This window comes from Aspergillus campestris (assembly GCF_002847485.1).
Source record: "Aspergillus campestris IBT 28561 chromosome Unknown P168scaffold_13, whole genome shotgun sequence".
Taxonomy (NCBI): Eukaryota; Fungi; Ascomycota; class Eurotiomycetes; order Eurotiales; family Aspergillaceae; genus Aspergillus; species Aspergillus campestris.
Window position 1 is genome coordinate 464326 of NW_020194348.1, and position 22115 is coordinate 486440.

At 54.8% G+C, this 22115-nt stretch overlaps 4 protein-coding genes across 4 annotated transcripts; 2 read left to right on the forward strand and 2 right to left on the reverse strand.

Moving 5' to 3' along the window:
• Nucleotides 1-385: 385 nt before the first annotated feature.
• On the forward strand, nt 386-2398 carry P168DRAFT_284988 (flavin-containing monooxygenase; the record flags this gene model as incomplete). The annotated part of the gene is made up of 1 exon (XM_024836175.1): nt 386-2398. The coding sequence occupies one exon, from the start codon at nt 386-388 to the stop codon at nt 2396-2398; it is 2013 nt and encodes a 670-aa protein (XP_024689425.1).
• A 228-nt stretch (nt 2399-2626) lies between these two features.
• Nucleotides 2627-4235, reverse strand: P168DRAFT_259515 (zinc-binding alcohol dehydrogenase family protein). The gene is made up of 2 exons (XM_024834635.1): nt 3392-4235; nt 2627-3328 (listed from the first exon to the last, which is right to left on the reverse strand). The coding sequence occupies exons 1-2, from the start codon at nt 3949-3951 to the stop codon at nt 2785-2787; spliced, it is 1104 nt and encodes a 367-aa protein (XP_024689426.1). The 5' UTR covers nt 3952-4235; the 3' UTR covers nt 2627-2784.
• A 684-nt stretch (nt 4236-4919) lies between these two features.
• On the reverse strand, nt 4920-17333 carry P168DRAFT_330137 (beta-ketoacyl synthase domain-containing protein; the record flags this gene model as incomplete). Its single annotated transcript, XM_024841545.1, has 6 exons — nt 4920-7923; nt 7978-9750; nt 9805-10526; nt 10603-16244; nt 16296-16819; nt 16883-17333. The coding sequence occupies 6 exons, from the start codon at nt 17331-17333 to the stop codon at nt 4931-4933; spliced, it is 12105 nt and encodes a 4034-aa protein (XP_024689427.1). The 3' UTR covers nt 4920-4930.
• A 2580-nt stretch (nt 17334-19913) lies between these two features.
• On the forward strand, nt 19914-21461 carry P168DRAFT_330138 (putative xylosidase/glycosyl hydrolase; the record flags this gene model as incomplete). Its single annotated transcript, XM_024841546.1, has 1 exon — nt 19914-21461. One exon carries the CDS (start codon nt 19914-19916, stop codon nt 21459-21461), a length of 1548 nt encoding a protein of 515 aa, XP_024689428.1.
• Nucleotides 21462-22115: the final 654 nt, after the last annotated feature.

Here is a 22115-nt window from a genome sequence, read left to right on the forward strand (position 1 = left end):
TTTCGCCTTGTAACTTGCAAAAACAAACGGGCCAGCTCGACTAGATAGCGACATTCTGCTCTGTTTCCTTGTCTATGAGATCTAGGCCCCAACCGCCGACAAAAACCCTCCGACGGAATCCTCCGATAGCCGACGGTCATCGGCATGCCGAGCCCTTTAGCCCTAGCCGATTTCCGATCGACTGAACGATGCAGTGAATGGCAATCTCTCCGATACAGAGCAGTAAGCGTCCGAATAAGCTGCGAATGGTCTGGATTGCCCCAGTCCACTGAAAAGAAAAAAAAAAATAAACCACTTGTGATTGTCGCTCCCCGTCTCCATCACCGCACAAGTAGCCAGCCATTGAGCGCTACTACCCAATACTATCACAGCTGAATCCGCAACCATGGTCCCATCTCTCGAGAGTCTCCCGAGTGCCGACCGTTCCATCTTGGACGAAGCTGAACGAGTCCGTCAAAAGTACGCCGAGGAGAGGTCGAAACGTCTACGGTCCGAGGGGGTTGATCAATATGTCAGCCTGAACGCCACCGGTGACCTCCGTTTGAAAGGGTTTCTGGATGATCCGTGGGATCAGCACGATGAATCGCCGATTCGCCTCCAATCCGGCGATCGATATCGGGTAGCCATTATGGGCGCTGGGTATGGAGGGCTACTGTATGCTGCCCGACTGCTTGACTCGGACGCGGGCTTGAACCCCGAAGATCTAGTGATCATCGACACTGCGGCCGGGTTTGGAGGAACTTGGTACTGGAATCGCTACCCTGGCATCATGTGCGATACTGAGAGCTACGTCTACATGCCGCTCCTGGAAGAGACCGGTTACATGCCAAAGCACAAGTACGCATACGGAGAAGAGCTGCGCGAGCATGCAGACCGGATCGCCAAGCAGTGGAAAATTGAAGACCGAGCGATGTTTAGGACAGAGCTACAACGATGCACATGGAATGACGACCGTTCCGAATGGAACCTTGACCTGACACAGCGGTTGCCGTGCGCACACGGTGCATCTACAACCGGTACCATCGTTGCCGATTTCGTCATACTATCCCCGGGACTGCTCAACAGACCAAAGTTGCCTCTACTACCTGGCCTAGGAGACTTCAACGGGCCGAACTTCCTCGCAGCTAGGTGGGACTACGCGGCAACAGGAGGCAGCCCATCGTGTCAGCACCTCGACCGCCTACGGGGCAAGAAAGTCGGCATTGTGGGGACTGGAGCCACTGCCGTGCAGATAGTGCCGGCGCTGGCAGAATGGTGTGACCAGCTTTACGTGTTCCAAAGAACGCCGGCGTCGGTTGACGTGCGCGGTCAGCGACAGACGGATAGTGCCGAGTGGACGAACAGCATACGCACAGGCCCGGGCTGGCAACAAACCCGTTGTCGCAACTTTCTGTCATTCGGGGCCAACGCCCAGCCAAGCGAGCCGATCGACATGGTATCGGATGCGTGGACCAGCTTCCCATCCTATAGCGTCCTCACTGGAAGTCCCGCAACAGCGAAGGTGACCATGGACACGGCAGCCGAGTACGTCTCGGAGATGCATAAGATCGATCTGGCTCGGTCTAACAAAGTCCGCGAGCGCGTCGACAACGTCGTCAAGGACAGAAGCACTGCCGCAAAGCTCAAGGCCTGGTACCCGGGGTGGTGCAAACGCCCCACATTCCACGACGAGTATCTGGAGGCGTTCAATAGAGCCAACGTGCATCTGATCGATACAGATGGCCGAGGTGTAGACCGGATTGCTGAGACAGGAATCGTGGCGAATAGAACGACTCACCAGTTAGACGTCATTGTCTTCTCCACTGGCTTCGAGGCCGGCACGTTCGGCAGCCCGGCACGTCGCTGCGGAGCGCAGGTCTTCGGTCGCGGTGGCAGATCCATGGACGAGAAATGGAAAGATCCAAAGACCGAGGACGGTCAGATATCCCTAACTCTCCATGGGATGTGCAGCAGGGATTTCCCCAACATGTTTTTTACCAGTAGCGACCAGGCGGGGATCGCATCCATCTTCACACCCACTTTAGACGCCGTGTCTAAGCATGTGGCCTTTATAGTCTCCCGGAGTTTAAAGAGGCTCGAGAAGGCGAACAGCGGACTACCAGCGATTGAGCACGTCGTCGTTGTGGAGCCTACCTCTGAGGCCGAGGCGTCGTGGGCCCTCCGCGTCCTCTCGGGCGCTGCCTCCCTCGCGCCCATGGCTGGTTGCACACCTTCTTACTTCAACGCCGAGGCAAAGATGGACAGCATGCCGATGGACGAGCAGATCAAAGCGGCGGCGACAACGCGATGGCCGAGAGGACTCAATGACTTCATGGACGTATTGGACAATCTGTCGAGTGCCAACGATGACACCGACTTTGACATTCGGATTGTCCCAAACAAGAGAACTCTCAATTAAGTAGTAGCTTGGTAATCTTCAGGCAATAGCAAAGAAAATGTCTAGATGGGTATCAACCTAGGTTTTTCATGGCCTGTGATGCAGTTATCTATATGTGATTCATCTCCAGTTATCCAAGCCCCAGTAAGGATATCTATGTCGAAGTAGCAATCTGATAGTTCGTAAAGAAGGGAAAGTCTCAATGTTTCTGACTGCAGTTGGGCCATGCCCAAGGAACTAGCAAGTTGAATAAAGACTGCCGTCAAGTGCGGACCCACAGGCGAACAAATTCTTACAACATGACCTCTTTAACAGTATACTATCAAGCGATACTTGATAACACGGCTGCCCCTATGTAGTTTTCACTAGATATCCTCAAGGATACAGAACTGGTATGGTTTCAAACCTCAAGGAGAGGCTCCCCCCTCCAGCGCTACCACGAGCTTCTGGCCTCTGACTTCTCCCGCCTTCATCATCTCCAGGCCGTCGATAATCCCCCTCCACTTCCCTTTAACCTCCCGAGCAGGATGCGGCCGAAGACGTCCCGCATCTACCAGGCCCTGCACCTCGTCCCGCCACCGACCTCCGAGCTCCAACATAGCCGGATCCGCATCCCGATGATACGGACCCTTGAACTTGATTTCGTGGCCGTGGAGGGCATACGTCAGGGGCATGTGGACCTTGATGGCCTTGCGCGTTCTCCAATCGTCTGGAACGTAATCGAGACCGGAATAGCGCGCTCCAATGCGGCCCAGGGCCGTGAAGCAGCATTTCACAGACTCGGGCGAGCTGATGCAGTCCAGCGCATGTCGCAAGGCCTTACCAGTGTGGTCGTCCCGAATAGTTTCACCACAGGTGGGCGACGAGTACGGTACCACTGCGACAGCCCCATAGTCCTGGACCAGAGTTGAGCTGCTGCTGGACGCTGTGACAACGGGCCGGTAGCCGGACCTGGGAGTAAAATTAGCATGAGAGTCTGTCTTCCGACGGTAAGAATGAAAATGATCTCCGTACATTGATAGGATTTGGCAAGCCATTGTTCCGGTGGCCGTAGCGCCCCCGTAAACCAGTACGGGCGTCCTGGAGCCGTCATCTCGTAGAGCCGCGGGCTTAGACGGCCTCCCAGGGAGCTGCAGCGAGATCTCCATCGCAAGAGCGACAGTACCCCAGCCAACGCCTCCGAGGGCGGCTCCATCTTCATTGGTCCAGCTATCGGGGACTCGGATCAGCAGGCGAGAATCCGTCACCAGGTACTCGGCAAAGGATCCCGTCTCTGGGTTTCCGGGGTTAGAGCCGTGGACGAATCCGCAAACTCGCGTGGTAGGGGGGAGGTCCTTGTCCGCCGCCGTGCCCGCCGAGATGACAGACCCCATAAAATCGCAACCCATGATGGCCCCCGGAGTGGGGTTGGACTCCGGGGACTTGAAGTCCGTCGGGTTCAGGGCCACGGCAGAGACATGGACTACGACGTCGTGGGGCGCCTTCACTTCGGGCCGCGAACGGACTGCCGTCTCTGCTTGTCCGGAATCGGACTGGACGAGGCAGTCCATGGTCTGCTGGAGAAAAGGGCTCATTGTGATGAAGGTTAGATTGGCTTGCTACCCCGTGGACTGCGTCGCGTGTAAGTTTTATGGAGCGGCATCACCCCTCCCGACGACCAAACTCATCTCCGTCAACTTTGTGCTTACTTGGGCAGCCTGTGGATGGGAGTATCATGAATACCTATTCCTCCGAATATAGTGATCAACGTTGCCCCGTCTTCGTGCCGATCTAAACCCTCCGACCATCCTACCGGCTTCCTTCCGAGTCCCCGCTATCCGCTACGGCCTCCGGGGTCGTGGCTCCCAGTCGGTTTTAGTTGCTGATTCAATCTTGATTAGATGGATTATCTCTTTTGTAGGCATCAGCAAACAGGGTATCACTCTGCCTTCTTTGTTCTAGTGTTCTTTGTCCAAGAACTGTCGGAGAGTGGAACGTCCACGTGACCTGTTTGGTTCTTTAAGCGCAAAAATGAACAATCAATTTCACTGCTATTATTACTACATAGCTATAAACATAATCAATTTCATAAGTGCTCATCAGGACGCCCAAGATCTGTCCTTGGCCTGTGTAAGGCTATTAGCATGGAAAGAACCTGGTGTTTCTGAAAGCCCTAATCACGGGATCATATGTATCCGGGAAATTTACTTTGGGTCTATGTATATGAACGAAACTTGGTGAACTTTACGAAGAAAACTACAACTAGAAGATGCGTAGAGCTCTGAAGAGCAGAAATCTGGTAGTTATTTTCAGCTCGCGGTGTACAATTCTAGAGGGTGCAGTCATGGCCAGGTAGCCAGACGCACGGCTGCGGCGATATCCATCCAAGTACAGGTACATATATACAATAAAGAAAGAAAGACTGAAAGAAAGACTGAAATAAAGACTGAAATAAAGACAGACAAAAAGACTGAAATAAAGACAGACAAAAAGACTGAAATAAAGACAGACAAAAAGACAGAAATCAAAACGTAAAGGAAGAATGCTGTCAATACAACGTCCTCTGTATCAAAATCAAACACTCCTCAGCAATCTCGGGAAGTTTAACATGTCTTCCGCTCCAAGCCCCCGGAACACGGCCGCCATGGCGCTCGACAGCCCCATTTCCTCGGCTCTCTTGACCCATTCATCCAACTCTAGTTGCTGGATAGGCATACCCACCTCCAGATAGCTCGTAATGTGAGATATCTCCAGCTCAATATCGCCCGACTCGTGAACATAAACGACATCCTCCCCACGGGATGGAGCCATGACCGCTCCTAAGAGCCTATCCGTGACAGTCTCAGGGCGGACAAGGTCCACAAATCCTTTTAGAAGGGGCCCAATCGGCACGGCACAAAGCCGTCGCGAGAAGGTGAGCATATTCTGCAAAACATCTGCGGCTGGTGTCTCCTCTCCCAGGTCGGGCCGGAGCACGCTAGATGGCCGGTGGATGTAGACTGGGAGCTTGGTCCGCAAGTTTACGTTCTCGAGATACACCTCACTGGCCCACTTGGAAGAGATGTATCCGTATGTGCCGTCGCATGGGGGCGGTGAATCACGAACGGATATCTCTGGGAATGTGCTTGACGTCGTGTACATGGTCACTCCCGTCGTAGAGACGTAGTGCAGAGGCAGATGTCTTTGAAGACATAACAGAGCCAGCGCCTTGGTCGAGTTCACGTTGGGGTCTCTCAGAGAAGCGTATGTCTTGAGATGGGATACGTCTGCCCCGTTGTGGATAACAGCGTCAGCTTCGGTGCCGAAGATGCGATCCGCGTCATCCGGGCTCAAACCAAGGTTAGGAGCACACAGGTCGCCGTCCAAGCACTCTACTCGTGGGGAACAAAGAAGTTCTCTCTTTCTTTCCTCGGTCATATTCCTGTTTGCGATGCATATGACCTTTTCGACCTGGTCCTGCTCAAGAAGCCCGCGAAGCAGATGCTGACCAAGAAACCCGGTTGCACCAGTCAGAACAATTACTCGAGGGGGCGTTGTAGGAGATGAAAGTTTTGTATCTTCCATCGGCACGCCTACTTGAAACGCCGTCTCCGACGCCCAATCAATTGACTTGGACTGAGCTCCATATGTAGCGTCCGGGACATTGGCCTCCAGTCCCAAGGCGCGCTGGAGAACAAGGGCCATGTCACTCAAAGTACTCGCTTTGAACAGATCCAACAGTGTAACGGAGGCCTGGTATGTTTCGGTAATTTTATGTTGCAGCTGTACCAACAGCATGGACGAGCCACCGACGCTGAAGAAGTCAGATGAGGCGCGGATGTCGACGAGCCGAACCGCTTCCTCTGGGAGAACGCTCTGCCACAGCCTGAGAAGCCTGGCCTCGGCATCTGAGAGTGTCGATGTCGAGGTAGTCGTGGTCGCGCCCCCAACGCTACCCAGTTGTGCTTGGGCAATCTCCAATTTTTCAAGGGCACGCCTGTCCAGTTTTCCGGCTGTCGTTCTCGGAAGATCATCAACGGGGATGAGAACGGATGGCCGCATTGCGCGCGACAGAGGAAGGTTGTTCAGGATGGTTTGTAGGATTGATCCTGGGTTGGAGCTTTCGCCCACCATCCGTTCAGTAGACAGGACACAATAAGCGACCATGTACTTCAATGCGACTTGATCTCCATCCTCGGACATCGACATATTGGTGCGCACACATGCTGCCACATCGGCAAACTGACCTTGGCCCGCTTTCAGTATCGTCTGCTCCACGTCTCTCAGATCGGTTCGGACTCCATTCAGCTTGACCTCCGTGTCACTGCTCAAGCGGCCTGTTAGGATCAACGTTCCGTCGTCTTTCAAGTAGCCGGCATCACCGGTACGGTACATGGTAGTCCAGCCTCGCTGGGTGTACTCAGGGGTTGCAAAACGATCGTGAACAAAAGACACCTTCGTCTGGTCTGCGTTGTTCAGATAGCCCTTGGCAACTCCGACGCCGCCAATCACAACTTCACCACTTAATCCGAGAGGCTGTGGATTCTGCTTGGTGTCGAGAATATAGAAGCACTCGTTTGCAGATGCGCGGCCCACAGGCACGGCGTCGGCATATTTTTCCGGATGAGCATAATCAAGCTGCAGCTTGGTCGACCCACAGGTTGTCTCGGTCGGACCGTACACATTGAAGAGACGAAGGCTGTCTGCTCTGTCCAGATTTCCAAACCGCTTTAGTAACGGAACGGTGACAGCCTCTCCGGCCACCAACGCTAGTTTCCAAGGTGATTGTCGAAGGACATCCACATGGGCATCACGAAGCCAGGTCTTGTACTCTGTCGGGGTGGCATACGTGGCCGTCACACCCTCATCGCGGATGAGCGCCGCCATAGCACGCCCATCAGCTCGCAAAGTATGGGATGCGACGTGAAGCCGCGCGCCCACTGTGAGTGCCAGGAACAACTGGGTGATAGAGAGGTCGAAGCTCCAGGCGCTCTGCTGTAGCACTACGTCCTCCTCGCTTAGCCCATACACGGCTTGGCAGTGCTCAAATTCGTGTCGTAGGCTCTCGTGACTGAGGACTACACCCTTTGGGGTTCCGGTGGAGCCACTGGTATAGAGAATCATGGCGGGTGAATCGACCAGCGTAGTTGTGGGAAGAGATTCGGTTGCGGTATCAAGGGCGCTGGATACGCCAATCAGGGACGCCTCAGGTGCCAGATCCTCTACCATCTCTCGAGTAGACTCATCCACCAAGACAGCGGCAGGCTTGCAGTCCTGAACCATGAGAGCCAAGCGGGGAGGCGGAGTAGCCGCGTCAAGGGGAACGTAGACTGCGCCAACCTTGAGGACCGCCACAACAGAGGCAACCCAGAAAACGGTGGGATGCTGGCAAATAGCGACCCTAGAGCCCGCAGTAACTCCCTCTCGCAGCAGTGTCGAGGCGATGCTGTTAATCTGGTTTGAAAGCTCCTGGTATGTCACTGGCGTATTGACGGCGTCCGTTACGGCGACCCGGTGACCGATGGAGGGGAGTATCTCGTCCAGTCGGTGTACGATCGTCTTCATCCAGGTGGTCTGGAAGTCGGGACCTTTTATCCAGTCAGTTTGATCAAAAACTCTGTATCTGGGTGCTGGCGACCTACCATGGCCAACTGCAATCGCTTTCGACAGAGAGGAGGGCGCGAATTCCCATTCATCATTCACCTGGTTCTCTGGCCGTCCCGCAAATTCCCGCACAATTTCCTGATAGCCAGTCGCAAGAATTCGGGCCACTGTGGCATTGTAAAGAGAGGTTTGAGCGTTGAGGATGATCTTTGTGTCTGCGTCACCATCGGGGGCTGTGTTGGTAATGATTGTAAAAGCTATATCGTAGGGCAGCTCAGCCTGGTCCTCTTTCATCATCTGGCAGCCGCAGCCCAAAAACTCCCGGCCACTCTCGACGCTGGTCTCAGCGTAATTGATAAATGCCTGAGCCAGTGGGGAGTGGGTGGGTTGCCTAGACACCTTAAGCTCGTTGAGGATGACCTCAAGAGGGAGCGCGTTGGAGAGGGCCGCGTGGCTCTTCTCCCGTGCCTCAGCGATGGCATCCGCAAAGGACTGCGCCCTCCGTGCCTTCATGCGTAGGGGCAGCATGTTCAAGAATGGGCCAATTCCAGTCCACATTCTTTCATCCCGACGACAGCCGTCGGCAAAGCCGATGCAAACGTCCTCCGTCCCCAGCCAGCGCAAGAGCAACACTTTGAAAGCTGCCAGGTGGAAGTGGAAGGGGGTGGACCTATACTTGCGCGCGATTTGGCGGATCTGGGTGGTGAGCTGGCTGTCAAGACGGAACTCACACTCTGGCAGCCCCGTGCGAGAGCTATATTTCTCGAGCGGGCGGCGCTCTGCGAGGCTACTTCGATGGAGGGGAAGAGGCTCTGGAATTGTGGCAAATTCGCGGCGCCAGAAGTTCATCGCATCTATGCACTTGCCCGGTGAGTGCATTTCATGTAGCTCATTGGAGTAGTCTAGATACTGAAGGGGAGTGGGTAAAGATTCATTTTTGTTTTTGTAGATTCGAGCAAGGTCCGACATGAAGATGTCGGTGCTGGCTCGATCGAAGGTGATATGATGCGTGGCCAGGGCGAAGTAGTGGTCGGTAGGGGAGTAGGATAAGAGCAACACTCTGGCCGTGTGGCCTCCGCGCAAATCGAAGACCGTGTTCTTCAGAGCATCGTACTCACTCAACACGTCGGACTTGGTAAAGACGCGGCGATGTTCGAGCTCCAAGGTCGGCTCTGCGAGCACACCTTGAATGGCAACGCCATCCTCTGTGAAGAAGCACGTCCTCAAGCTCTCATGGTGCTTTCCGAGGATGTGCACCGCTGCCTGGAGGTCCGGTATCCGGATTTCACCACTAAGATGAACCATGCCTGTGTTGTTTAGAGTTGTTTTGTCTTCCAACAGTTCGTGGACAAACCTAAACACGGATTGTGTATGGGATAGGGGGCCGAACCTCTCTATCTCCAACTCTTTCTCCGGAGGTGGAGTCATCATGATCTCACTCTCGCCAGTCTCCGACGTGGCGCTACTCTGCCCATCAGGGGAGTTCGCCGACGATGAAGTATCGGATAATGACTTTTCATCTTCCGGCCCTGACGGCATCTCGGAACCGTCGGTGGACGAACCTGCACCGACCAAGCCGGGTGTCAGGCCAGCGGGAATTTCATTGAGGGTCAGGTCAATTAGATGTTGAAGAGAAACGCCTTTGATAATCTTCAGCGCCGGGACATTCACTTGGAAGTGACTGAGGAACCACGAGCGTATGCGCACGGCAACGAGCGAGTCTAGACCGAGCTCGTCTGTACAAATGGCTGGTGTCATTACGTAGTCGTCGTCCATATGAAGCATGGTGCACATTTCTTTGAGAACATTGTCTATCGAGCAGCCAGGTTAGAAGGTGGAAACAGGATCATGATGTGAGTTCTTACCAGTGATGACATTCTGCACATCCTCCTTCGTCTTAGCCCCGGCCAACTGATCTTTGATCGACACAACAGCCCCCGCGGCGGAATTTGATGGATTGTTCGGATCACCCGCACTAGAGTCCCTAATCGTGAGGCTGGCAAAATGGGGGAAGTTGTACCAGAGAGGTCGGTTCGGCGCATCCGCCGGTAGTGGGATCAGCCCCGTGGTGATGTGCCATCCCACCTCAGAGCTAGGCGTCACAGGGCTGGCGTTGATCGCCTCCGCAAACAAGCAGTGAACGTCAGATTCAGACATTCCGAGCAGACCTCTCTCCGCCAACGGACGCGTCAAGGCGTCGCCAATCTCTCTGGTGATGTACCCTGTGCCGAGGACGGGGCCCAGGTCTATCACGGAGGCGGCGAGACCGCGGCGGCGTCGCTTTTGCGCCAGCCCACCCATGAAGAAGTTCGCGGCCGAGTAGTTTGCTTGGCCAGCATTTCCCGTGACACTAGCGGCGGAGGAGAAGAAGATAAAGAAGTCTAGTGCCGAGTCATGGAAGAGGCGATCGAGGTTGATGCTACCAGCCACCTTGGGGCGCAGGACTTTGTTGAGATCTTCCAAGCTCATGTCCCGAGTCAGAGTATCATTGAGAACCATAGCGCCTTGGGCGACACCCGCAACGGGAGGTAGGCTCTTGAGGATGTTGGCATGAGCCTCGACGACGGAGTCGTAATCCGTAATATCACTGGTTTGGTGTTTAGCTCTGCCAGTATAACATTCATGAAGGGAAGGGGGGGAGGTAAAAAAGAATCACCACTCACCAGCTAATGACCAAGACAGTGGCGCCTTTGCGAGCTGCATTACGAAGCCAGGCCTGACTGATGTTAGGGTTTCGACTCGAGATAGCAATATGTTTGCCGCCATTGCGAATTATCCAGTCTGCGAGAGAGAGTCCCATGTCTCGGGAGAGTCCCGCCAGCCAGTATGTCCGATCTTCTCGGAGGGAGACGCTGACAGGCTGCACGGTGACAGGTGATGTCTCAGCATCGGCCCAATTGACCACTGTTGTGGTAGAATGAGCGGAGAGGTTGGCTTCATCACTGATCAATGCGCCGATATCAACTTCGTCTACAATCATCCTGTCTCCGCCATCGTTGTTGGCTTCCTTCAACGCGAGCGCCACAGCCGTCTGCAACACATCCTTCAAATCCGCAGAAGAAATTAGAGGCCTGGATGACTCGGCAGTGAACAGGCTAGACTTGGCGAGAATGTCAACATCGATAGGGAAGCAGTGTTTTAGCACGGACGCCTCCGGAGTCTCGGCCGCGAAATCGATCAGCATGGAGACGTTGAGAGGAAACAGCAACTCCAAGTCCGATTGCTTAGCGTACTTCTCAATATAGATCCAGTCGTTAGTCGCTGCATGATCACGCGTCGAAGTCGTAAACGTGATGTTCTTTCCGTTTGACGAGCGGGCCAAAGACGCTGCCAGAATAGGTGGAGCATCGTGAACCACGACCGCCCGATGTTCACCAATCTTGGCCTCCATTGCCTGGAGAACGAGGTGGCAGACAACCGATGTCAGCATTAGAGGCCCTGAAGCCCCTTGAGCGACCGCGTCAGAGATCTCCACCAGGTTGGACGTCGCCACCGTGGCCCGCGATGTTACGGACGATGTCAGTCCCAAGTAGTGGACCCCTGTCGCCTCGCAAGCCCCAGACACCGCGAACACATCTCCCCATCCAGTCCGGACGGCAAAAAGACTCGACTGCTCAATCTTCAAGCACGATGTCGAGACGTCAAGCCTCAGAGGCTCCTGTTTCCGAAGCATATAACGACCTCGCGTGTTTTGTAGCCGAACCGGAGTCTGCTGAGATCCACCGTGAGACTCGATCTGCCGCAGCGAGGAGTTATAGCGCGCGTTTGCATCGTCCAGAGGGCTCAGTCGGGGGATATACTGGGCCCCGTCTGCACCTATGATAATCTCCGATTCCACCGACCACAGCGCGTTGGCGGTCGTGTTGGGCGGCCCTTGGATGTGCGCCTGGAAGCGCAGAACTGCCTCCGTAAGGGCGCGGGCATCAATCTTCGACCCAGGAACGTCCTGGAAGTCGACAAACTGATAGCGAAGCTCAGGTGCCTCCCAGATCGATGGGCGCACGAATCCCGGGGCCATGTTGGCGTGAGGGTTGTCGACGAGCCGGTTATGCGTGATCCAAACGATCGTCTTTTCGGATCCGAAGAGGGCTTTCAGGCTCTCAAGTCTCGCCGTTGTCATGTCATCAAATACCGGGCTATCAAGATCCTGCAAAACCAAAACGGTGGACGACTTGTCGATCTGGTCGTGGTCCAGGTCTTCCAGCTGGTCAACTCGCGTCACCGTCTCGCCGCAGAACGGCCGGATAATCTTCTGTACGGCGTCAATGAGTCGAGAGACGTGGAGGGTTTGGCCTCCGACGATGAAAAATTTCTCCAACAACGCACTCGATGACTTCGTGGAAAACAGCGACCCGCCGACTGATGCCATGAGCGGCTGTCGGACCAAGTCGACCCAGTCATCCACGGCCTGGGAGACCAGGACCGAGTTACAAAACGGCATCGAATCGTTGGTTGGCGTCATGGTGTCAACTCCAGAAAAGCCCGTCTTGCGAAGGATCGCATCCCACTTGGACTCGCTGACGGCGGGGCACCAGGTCCGGCCCTCATCCACCCCCTGCCACCATCCGGGGAGACAGCCAAACAGGGCTGTGTGACGGATCAAGTCGACGTTGGTGATCTCGTAAAAGACGATGTAGCCGCCCGGCCGGAGCAGTGATCGCACTCTCTGTAGCGTCTTTTCCAGGTTCTTCGTCGCGTGCAGGACCAGGGATCCAACCACGACGTCATACGAATGCTGTTCGAAGCCCTGCGGCGCGGTGTCTTGCTCCAGGTCCAACACCCGGAAGGACATCTGATCCTGGTAAGGGGCGAACTCAGCCTGGGCATCATCGAAGAATCCCGCCGATACGTCCGTGAAGGTGAATGAGCCGAAGTTCTTCCCAGTCAGCTTCAGCACTTCCCGCGTCGCTCCTCCAGTGCCAGCGCCAACCTCCAGAATATTCGCTCGGGGGTACCTGCGGGTAAGCTGCAGAACGGTATCAGCGAGGACTGTCACTTGCCGCATGCCAAGGGCATTGGTATAGTAGTCATTCAGGAGCCCAGTGACCATAAGATGCTGTAGCATGGTGGTCTCCCCGCGAATCGCTCGCGGCATCTGTTCGCCCACGACGTGCATCGCCTTGACCTCGGGCAGTGCATTATACGGCTCTGTTAGCGCCTTGATGTCTGCCAATGTATCATGAACCCAGGCCGGCTTGCCATAGCGGTGCTTGCCCTCTGTGACGAGACGGTGGGTATGCGTGGCCCAGCGCAGGTAAGCGGCGTAGAACTGGTCCAACCGTCCGGGATGGTCAGCAGGAACTTGTTCCTCGAGCTGTCGCAGATAGAAGTAGTGGCCTCGCTCGAGAATCTCAGCCAGCCTGCGCTGCTCGGGGGTCGCCATAAATGGACCGGGGATATCAGCGTCTGGCTCTGCATTGACCCAGCGTGTCACATAGAACATCGTCCGATCATCGCGCGAGGTGGCGGCGGAAAAGGGCACAACCTGCAGACCCTCTACTTGGATCGCAGAGTACGCCCCAACTCCACTATGAATCTCGACGTCCCCATGGAACCCGGACGACCGGTCTGCAGTATGGACTTGGTCATCGGCGATAGTCGACACGAACGGGACAGACTCCGCTGTCCAATGCCCCTCGCAAAGTGCCGGGTTCACTCGAAGTCGCTTGATACGCGTCGGCAGATGCAATGACCAGAGCTTTCCGTCCCTCGGGTAGCTGTACGCCAGGATCACGGAGTGGATGGCGGCATCCAACATGCCAGGGTGAACAACCAGCCAGTTGCTGGCATCATCGTACTCGGCCGACGTTGTGTCGATTACGCCCACGGCCTTTCCGAGCTTTCTGCTCAGCCCCGACAAGGCTTTGAAGGGACCTGTGTATCCATAGCCCATCTCTGAGAGGGAGGAATAGAAAACGTCTGTCGGGACATTGACCATGCCAGAGTCCCGCCCCGTATCGGTGGCGGGCAGGGTGTGCTGGCGAGGCTCGCCGAGCATGACACGCAGTTGGCCACTTGCGGCGAGCTCCGGGGATCCGTTGGACGAGTGATACTCGTAGGTAAAATGGCCCGTTATCATCGCATCGTCACGCCGACGGCTGACACCACCAACCGAGAAGCGTACTTCAATGCTGGAATCGTCGTTGTCGAATACCATGGCCTGGTGAATGACAAGGTCTTCCACCTCGATCAGACGAATCGTCTGCCCATCGGCTAAGAAAGGAGCCGCCTCGAGCGCAGTCACCGCATAGCCAGCGGCGGGGAACACGCTCTGGCCCTGGATCTGGTGGTCATGGACCCACGGGATGTCCTGGGGGCGCAAGACAGCTTTCCATGAAAGGTTCTGGGGCGAGCTGGAGCTGCAGATATCGCCCAAAAGCGGATGGACGGCAGAGTTCCTGAATCGGAGGCGACGAGACGTATTGGACTCATGCCAGTGACGGCTATGGTTCCATTGGTAAAGGGGTAGACCCGCCACGAACCTCCTCTTGAATGACCTTGGTCCACTCAATGCGCTCTCATATTGGTCGAAGTTGATGGACATTCCATCCACATGGGTCCAGAGATATCCAAGAGCCGTGGACAAGCTCGTGGCTGCCTCGGTGCCTCGCTCCAGGAGCCCAGTATACGGCATTGGGCCAGTCTTCAACTCCTCAAGGATTTGGCGGACTGGGCCCTTGAGCGCGGGATGCGGTCCAACTTCGACAATACCGTCGAAAGGTCCCAGCTCCATCACCGCCCGCTCAACAGCCTGTTTAAACAGGACCGGTGACAGGAGGTTGTCCACCCAGTATGACGCCTCCAACTCGGTTGCCGCTGTGTCTGACTCGACGACTACACTAGAGACCCACACGCAATCAGACCGAACCCCGGCCTGACATGAAGTTTGCTGAAAGCTCTGCATTGACTCCAGGTATGGCTGAGAGCAAGGTATCATGTGGTGCGAGTGATACGCCTTGTCGACTCGGAGCCGACGAGCGGTCTTTCCTTCGTCTTCGAAGAGCCCAGCGATCTCCTCGATGGCGTCACTGTCCCCCGACAGTGTGACGCTGTTGGGGGAATTGCAGGCCGCAACTTTGACTCGTCCCTGGAAGAACTCGTCGCTGCAGACCTCGCTGGCGTCTTCCATGCTGGTGCTAACGGCCAGCATGGCACCCTGTGTGCCGTCGGGCCCTCCTGCGAGGCGAGTGGAGTGAAGGCCGCGATAGTAGGCGATCCGGATGGCGTCGGCCGCAGACAGACGACCGGTCAAGTAGGCAGCGCCTATTTCGCCCGACGAGTGGCCCACAACGGCGGCAAATTCCACCCCGGCTTCACGGAGGATGTCGACTAGAATCACCTGGACAGCGGTGCACAAAGGCTGAGAGATGGCAGCGTCGCCGACCCTCGATTGGGACGAATCTGCCAGAAGCTCCTGGCGAAGGGTCCAGTCGGGGCGGTCTTCTTGGTTGGGGAGATTAGCCAGTTCGGCGTCCAGCTTACTCAAGATGTCAGACGCATATTTGGAGTTCTCTACCAGCTGGGCTCCCATTCGAGCCCACTGCGCCCCCTGTCCGGTGAAGATAGCCAAGAGCTTGGTCTTGCGCTCATTTCCGCCAGCCGACGACCCTGTGGTTGTAAGCTTCAGCCTCTGGTCCAGCTGTAGCTTGTTGAGCTCGCTGCTGGCGATCTCCTCTAGACTGGTGCGCAGCATCTCAACTGAAGACGCCGACAAGGCCACCCGAAGTGGGAAACGCGACCGTCGCGAGCGCAATGTCCAGGCAAGGTCGTCCAGTCGCGTGTCCGGATGCTCCGATAAATGGGCGGCGTGGGCGGCCAGATTGGCGATCAGAGACTGCTTCGACTGCGCGGAAAAGACAAAAGACCGCATCAGCTCATCTCCGCTATCCTCCCCTGCCTGCTCGACCAGCGTCTCCTGCCCCAGGCTTTCTAGAATGACGTGGGCGTTTGTCCCGCCAAACCCAAAGCTGTTGATACTTGCACGCCTGCATTGTCCCGGGGCCAACTCTGGCCAGCGGGTGAGCTCATTTGCTATGCGCAGGTTACTGCACCACGGTTCGACGCGCGGATTCATTGTGAAATCCAAGACCTTTCCGTCTAATATACGGTTGCCGTTGGGTGGAATATGACCGTGCTTCAAGGCCTGTGCCACCTTGATGATGGCTGCGATTCCCGCAGTGCTCTCCGTGTGACCGATGACCGTTTTGATAGATCCCACGACGATCTCGTCAGCATCCTGAGTCTTGATAGCTCCACCGTTCTCGTCCTGGAAGAAGGCGGTATGAATAGCTTCCGCCTCAATGGGCTGCGGATGCGGTCAGCGTATGAGACACCAGCTATCTGGACAAGAACTTACATCTCCCGCCGGCGTTCCTGTGCCGTGAGCTTCAACGTATTGGCATCGATCTGCCGGTGAGGCCAAGTCAAGACCCGCCCGAGTATACACGTCGCGGATCAATGCGACCTGCGCTTTGGCCGTGGGCATGGTGATACCAGGGCTGCGGCCGTCTTGGTTGACGCCAGACTCGCGAACAACGCACTCGATGTGGTCTCCGTCTGCCAACGCCTGGCTCAACGTCTTGAGCACCACAGCTGCGACACCGTCTCCGCGAGCGTATCCGTTCGCATCGTCTCCCCACATACGGGAGCGTCCATCGGGGGACAGCATTTTCAGGTTGCTCTCGTAGATGTAGGGCTCGGGTCCCAGCAGAAGATTGGTTCCCGCCGCCACTGCCACAGTAACCTCGCCGGACCGGAGGGACTGTATTGCCTGGTGCAGTGCCACGAGGGACGAGGAGCACGCGGTATCGACGGTCAGTGAGGGGCCGTGCCAGTCGAAGAAGTAGGAGATTCGGTTGGACACCATGCTGCGAGCAACGCCTATATCCGACGCAGTCAGCATACGAGATTCCAATCAGCGACTGGCAATGTCAACAATCTTACCCGTGCCATGGTACAAGGGGACACTTTGCAAGTCCCTATACTGCTGGGACTCATAATCTCCGTACATCATACCGACATAAACACCGGTGTCTGAGCCCTTGAGGCCCTCCAGTGTCTGCCCCGCTGCTTCAAGGCCTTCGTACACCGTCTCTAGGAGGATGCGCTGCTGGGGATCCATGGCGCCTGCTTCGGCGACCTGTAAGTTGAAAAAGCGGGCGTCGAAGTTGGCGACATCTTCCTGGAGCAGGTATGACCGGCGGACGTTACTATGGCCGGGGAAGTCATGTTTTGGGTGGTAAAACCCTCGCGGATCGAATCGACCTGCGGTAAGGAGGTCTGTGGAAACATCTCGGGGACTGTGGAGGAGGTCCCAAAGTTTGGAGGGAGAGCTGGCACCACCTGGAAATCGACAGCCGGTGCCAATGATGGCGATGGGCTCGTTGGGTGACATGCTTGGCTGTGTGCTATACGTCTCGTTACACCTATTTGGACGTTGATCTGTGAATGAAAGAGAATGGGGTTTCCTAGTCTCCCTAAGCTCAAGCGATAATGTGGTGTTACAACAACAGTGGCAGTAGATGGTGGCTCACTTCGTATACTGGAATACACCTTTCATATCAATATGCAATAAGCGTGGTAAGAAGATCAAGACAACAAACACTACATAGTATAGGTGTATCTCGCTAGCCGGGGACCTCTGCCGATGGACTCGGGTCTGCCGATGGTTTCGGAGGGCTCCAGGCATGGCAATCAGCAACCCTCCGATTAAGTGTCCGTGGGTCCTCCGACTGGGGGGGCCTTGGCCGAAGCACTGGGAATGGGAGACCGAGTGCGAAAAGATCGGCTTTCGCGTGCCTGGTGTCAAAGATGTCGAACTTGATTAGCAATAATACCCTTGACAAAATACTAGATATCCTAGTCCGCCGGAGATGATCTGTATAGGATGTACGGATAACAACCACGGAACAGGCATTGCTCCCACGATAACTACAATGGTAGGAACAAGACAAGCCCTCGAGTCTTCTTGTCAAGTTAATAATCATGATTGCATTACCAGTATGCCAATGACCATTGGTGGTGGTATCCATTCGCATAACTTTGTATATAGAGATGACTGCTTTTAGATGGTGGGTCTTAAACCCTCTCTCCTACAGCAGGGCCAAAATCAATATGAAATTATCAAGAAAATATAGTAAGGTCGACACCAATTCACAGGCCTACTCTAATATGAGGCATATGCTACAAAGTTACTGTGTTATCATAACTACTGTAGTGAATCCATCGGCTCCACATATCTATTAGATCACCAGTCACCCCCATTTCTATCACATTTTGTCCAGGCGCGACAGGCTCGCACAACGAGTATTAGATGTCTTCGTCATTTAGTAAATCACCTTCGTATAGTGCTACAGCATTCTTAGCCTCGTCGACCCTCTGGATCCTAGACAAACCGAGAATAGAATTGACGCGTTTCTTCAAACACCACATGGTAGCAACTTGCGCCATGCTCCAACCCTTTTCCTTGGCAATTTCTTCTACGCAATTGATCTTGAAATATCTATATTCGTGCTTGAGCCATCAATCATTGCGAAAAGACATCAGTTGCCTCGCGCAAGCATTGCTCTGTTCTGCCGGTGTTGAAAGGTCGCGTGAGAAGACTACGCGCTACTGGCGACCACGGAATAATACTGATACCAGCATCATGAGTCTGGATCTGTAGCTCCTTGGCTTTATTAGATGATCTATGGTTCTAGAAGATTGATACTAGGTTTGTTATGCTGATCGGAGTGTAAGGATACTCGGCTCTGAGCATAGTCTTGTTAATCTTCATGACTTGCAATTGTAGCTGCTCGGCTTCATTCTATCATCTCTGGCTCAAAAAAGTTGATGCCAGATTCACCATGCTGGTCAGAGTGGAGAGAATCTCTGGACCATCGTTCTGGGCATTGAAATTGTCCGTGCATTGGGCGATCACGATGTGGAGGTGAATGGGTGGGATGCAACGAGTCCCCCTGAGCCTGCAGCTGGCAGTGGGACGCATACTGTGACAGATTGTACGGTCACTCTGTCCAGTGGGTAGCTTTTGATGGGGACCATGAGCTACTTCCTTCCGACGTGGGCTCTTTGGACTCTTTTACCCCTGTTCTTATTCATGAGAGTTTCTCGCGGTTCGAAGATGGACTCCATGGAAGCCTGGTTTGGTATAACATGGTGCCTTGAGGGAGTATGGAGGGCCCTATCGATAGGCGATGTCTATAACAGCTCTCAAACATACAACGAGATCTGCCCGAGTCCTTGACAGCAGCCCATCTTGACTTGAGCCGTGCAAGCGCACCAGTCGAGGTTCAGCTGTAGCTCGATGGACGCGCCGATGCAAGTATCACTGCCGTGCAGCGCTTGGTCAAGAGTTTTCTTGGCAGTTTCATGTTGAATCATGTTTTGAATCACAAATAAGGAGAACAGGAGTTGATTCTTCATACATAGTACCGGCTAAAATGCGAAACATATCAGACGCTAGTGCGTCTCATCCTCCGATTATTTCCATACTACCTGCCCTGACACCCGAGCGCAGGGTATGTCGGTATATGCACCCCACAGGAGCCATATCGGACATTTTCCTCTTTTGTCGTAATGCCTGTTGGATATCTGCAAGGAGATTTGCATCCAGCCTGCGCCATGGGTGGGGTTTATCTGGGGTAAGGAACGTTGCGACGCCCATGTGTTTACGCCCACCAATTATGGACAGCATATTCATTCTTCTACAGCTCTTTACCGATTTGTTGCACGGATGATCCCTTCGAGATAGATTGCTGTCAAGTGTCAGAAGACTGGTACGGAGGACCCGTATTGGTCTTTGGAAGGCTCAAGCGAGAGCGGAAATTTTTCTCGTTGCTATTCATCCACCTATCCCTCGAACTGCGCGAGTATATAACCAGATGTACTTCCAAGTCTCAGTGCATGCTGACAGCCCAGCGCTAGAAAGGCATATTTTATCTCTCTTCACAGATCCAGAGGATCTTCACAAGCCACCATGAAAGGCAATCTTCTCCTCTGGGGCTCATTGATGAGCATGGCCACCCCGATAGTATCCCAGCTCACCAACCCGGTCTTCTGGGCGGATTTCGCAGACCTCGACATCATTCGCGCCGATGATACGTTCTACTACTCGGCGTCGAACATGCACTACTCACCCGGTGCTCCAATTCTCCGGTCCTACGATCTCCTCAACTGGGAGTTCGCAGGCCACTCGATCCCCGAGCTGGCATTCGGCCCAAACTACTACCTTGAAGGTGGCGACCGGGCCTACGTCAAGGGTACATGGGCTTCGACAATGAACTACCGACCCAGCACCTCGACCTTCTACTGGATGGGCTGCATCGACGGCACCACATACGTCTACACGTCCCCCAAGGCCGAAGGGCCCTGGGAGCAGGCCTCCAAAATCGACACATGCTACTACGACTGCGGCCTGCTCGTCACAGACGACGACAAGATGTACGTCGCGTACGGCAACAGCGGGATCTCCGTCGCCGAGCTCTCCGAGGACGGGCTGAGCGAAGTGAGCACGCAGATGGTCTTCCCTAAAGACGATGCCGACTATCTGGAGGGATCGCGCTTCTACCAGCGCGACGGGAACTTCTACATCTTCGTTGTCCATCCCGCCAACGAGGAGCACGTTCTGATGTCCACCTCCGGCGTATTCGGCCCCTACGAGCGCCGTCTGCTGATTTCAGATGCTGGCAGCCCCGTCGCGGACACAGGGTTCCCGCACCAGGGAGGTATCGTGGACACCCCCAACGGAGACTGGTACTACATGGCCTTTATCGATGCCTATCCCGGCGGACGCATCCCCGTTCTCGCCCCCTTGACCTGGGGCAGCGACGGCTGGCCCACGGTCGACCTAGTCGACGGCGGCTGGAGCGCCACCTACGACGCGCCGGATATCACTCCCCCATCTACACCCATTTCCTCCTTCGAGCCCTACACGGACAACTTCACCGGCGACACCCTCTCCCCGCAGTGGGAATGGAACCACAACCCCAACAACGACAAATGGACCCTCAACAAGGGAGTAACCCTCACAACAGCCACCGTAACCGACGACCTCTACTCCGCCCAAAACACCCTCACGCACCGCATCCTCGGCCCCAAATCCACAGCCACAATCCACCTCGACACGAGCTCCATGTCCAGCGGCGACCGCGCAGGTCTCTCCCTCCTCCGGCAATCCTCCGCCTACATCGGCGTGATCAACGACGGCGGCGCCTCCCACATCGGGGTCACCACAGGGCTGGAGATGGACGCAGACTGGAACACCGTGTCCACAGGGACGGAGAGCGCGACGGCCGAGTTCGCCGGTAGTGAGGTGTGGCTGCGCGTGGAGGCGGACATTGCGCCGCATGCGGGCACCGGTCGGTTCTCGTATAGTCTTGATGGAGAGACGTTCACGGAGTTGGGGGATGTGTATGAGCTGAGCAGTGATTGGGAGTTCTTTATGGGGTATCGGTTTGGGATCTTTAATTTTGCGACTGCTGAGACGGGGGGGAGTGTGGTGTTGGGGTCGTTTGTTTTGTCGTGATCTGTGTATATCGGTCACTGCTATTCTGTATAGTCAAGCCTATCAAGCAAGTAATAGTGTTGTATTATTTTTATTCTCTGTATATTGTTACTGATTGAGTCCGGCACCCCACCGGAGTCATGTATCTAATTTCTCCGTCCTACTATCGGCAGAAGCCATCCAAAACTGCCGACTCATCTATACCAACCAGACACCATTTAGGCTATTTATCCCGTTTCGAAACTAACAGGGTTAGCTTCCTGCATGTGGTGCCATGTCTCATACGAGAAACAAGATCGACCGCTCAGAGTGATCCTAAACATCAATATCAAACAATGTATATCGTATACTACCCATAGACGAAGTCGTGATGCAACATGTAACACACCCTGGAGTACACATGTCGTCCAAGATCTCCAAGTCTAGTTAGTCTCCTTGGAAGGCTCATCACTGGCACTCCTTCTGTCTGTATAGCCCTCCCTCTCCACGGGAGAATGATCGGATCGTGAAAAGAGACTGAAAACCCATGTACAGTCATGTACAGTATATAACTACTCACTTTGCAAGATTGGGAATAGGAAAAGAACGTTACAGGTGTTACTTAGCTGCTCGCTGTTTCACCAGCCCAAGAATCTGTAGGTAGTAAGTACTCGGTCTTGGTGGGATTGCAAAACC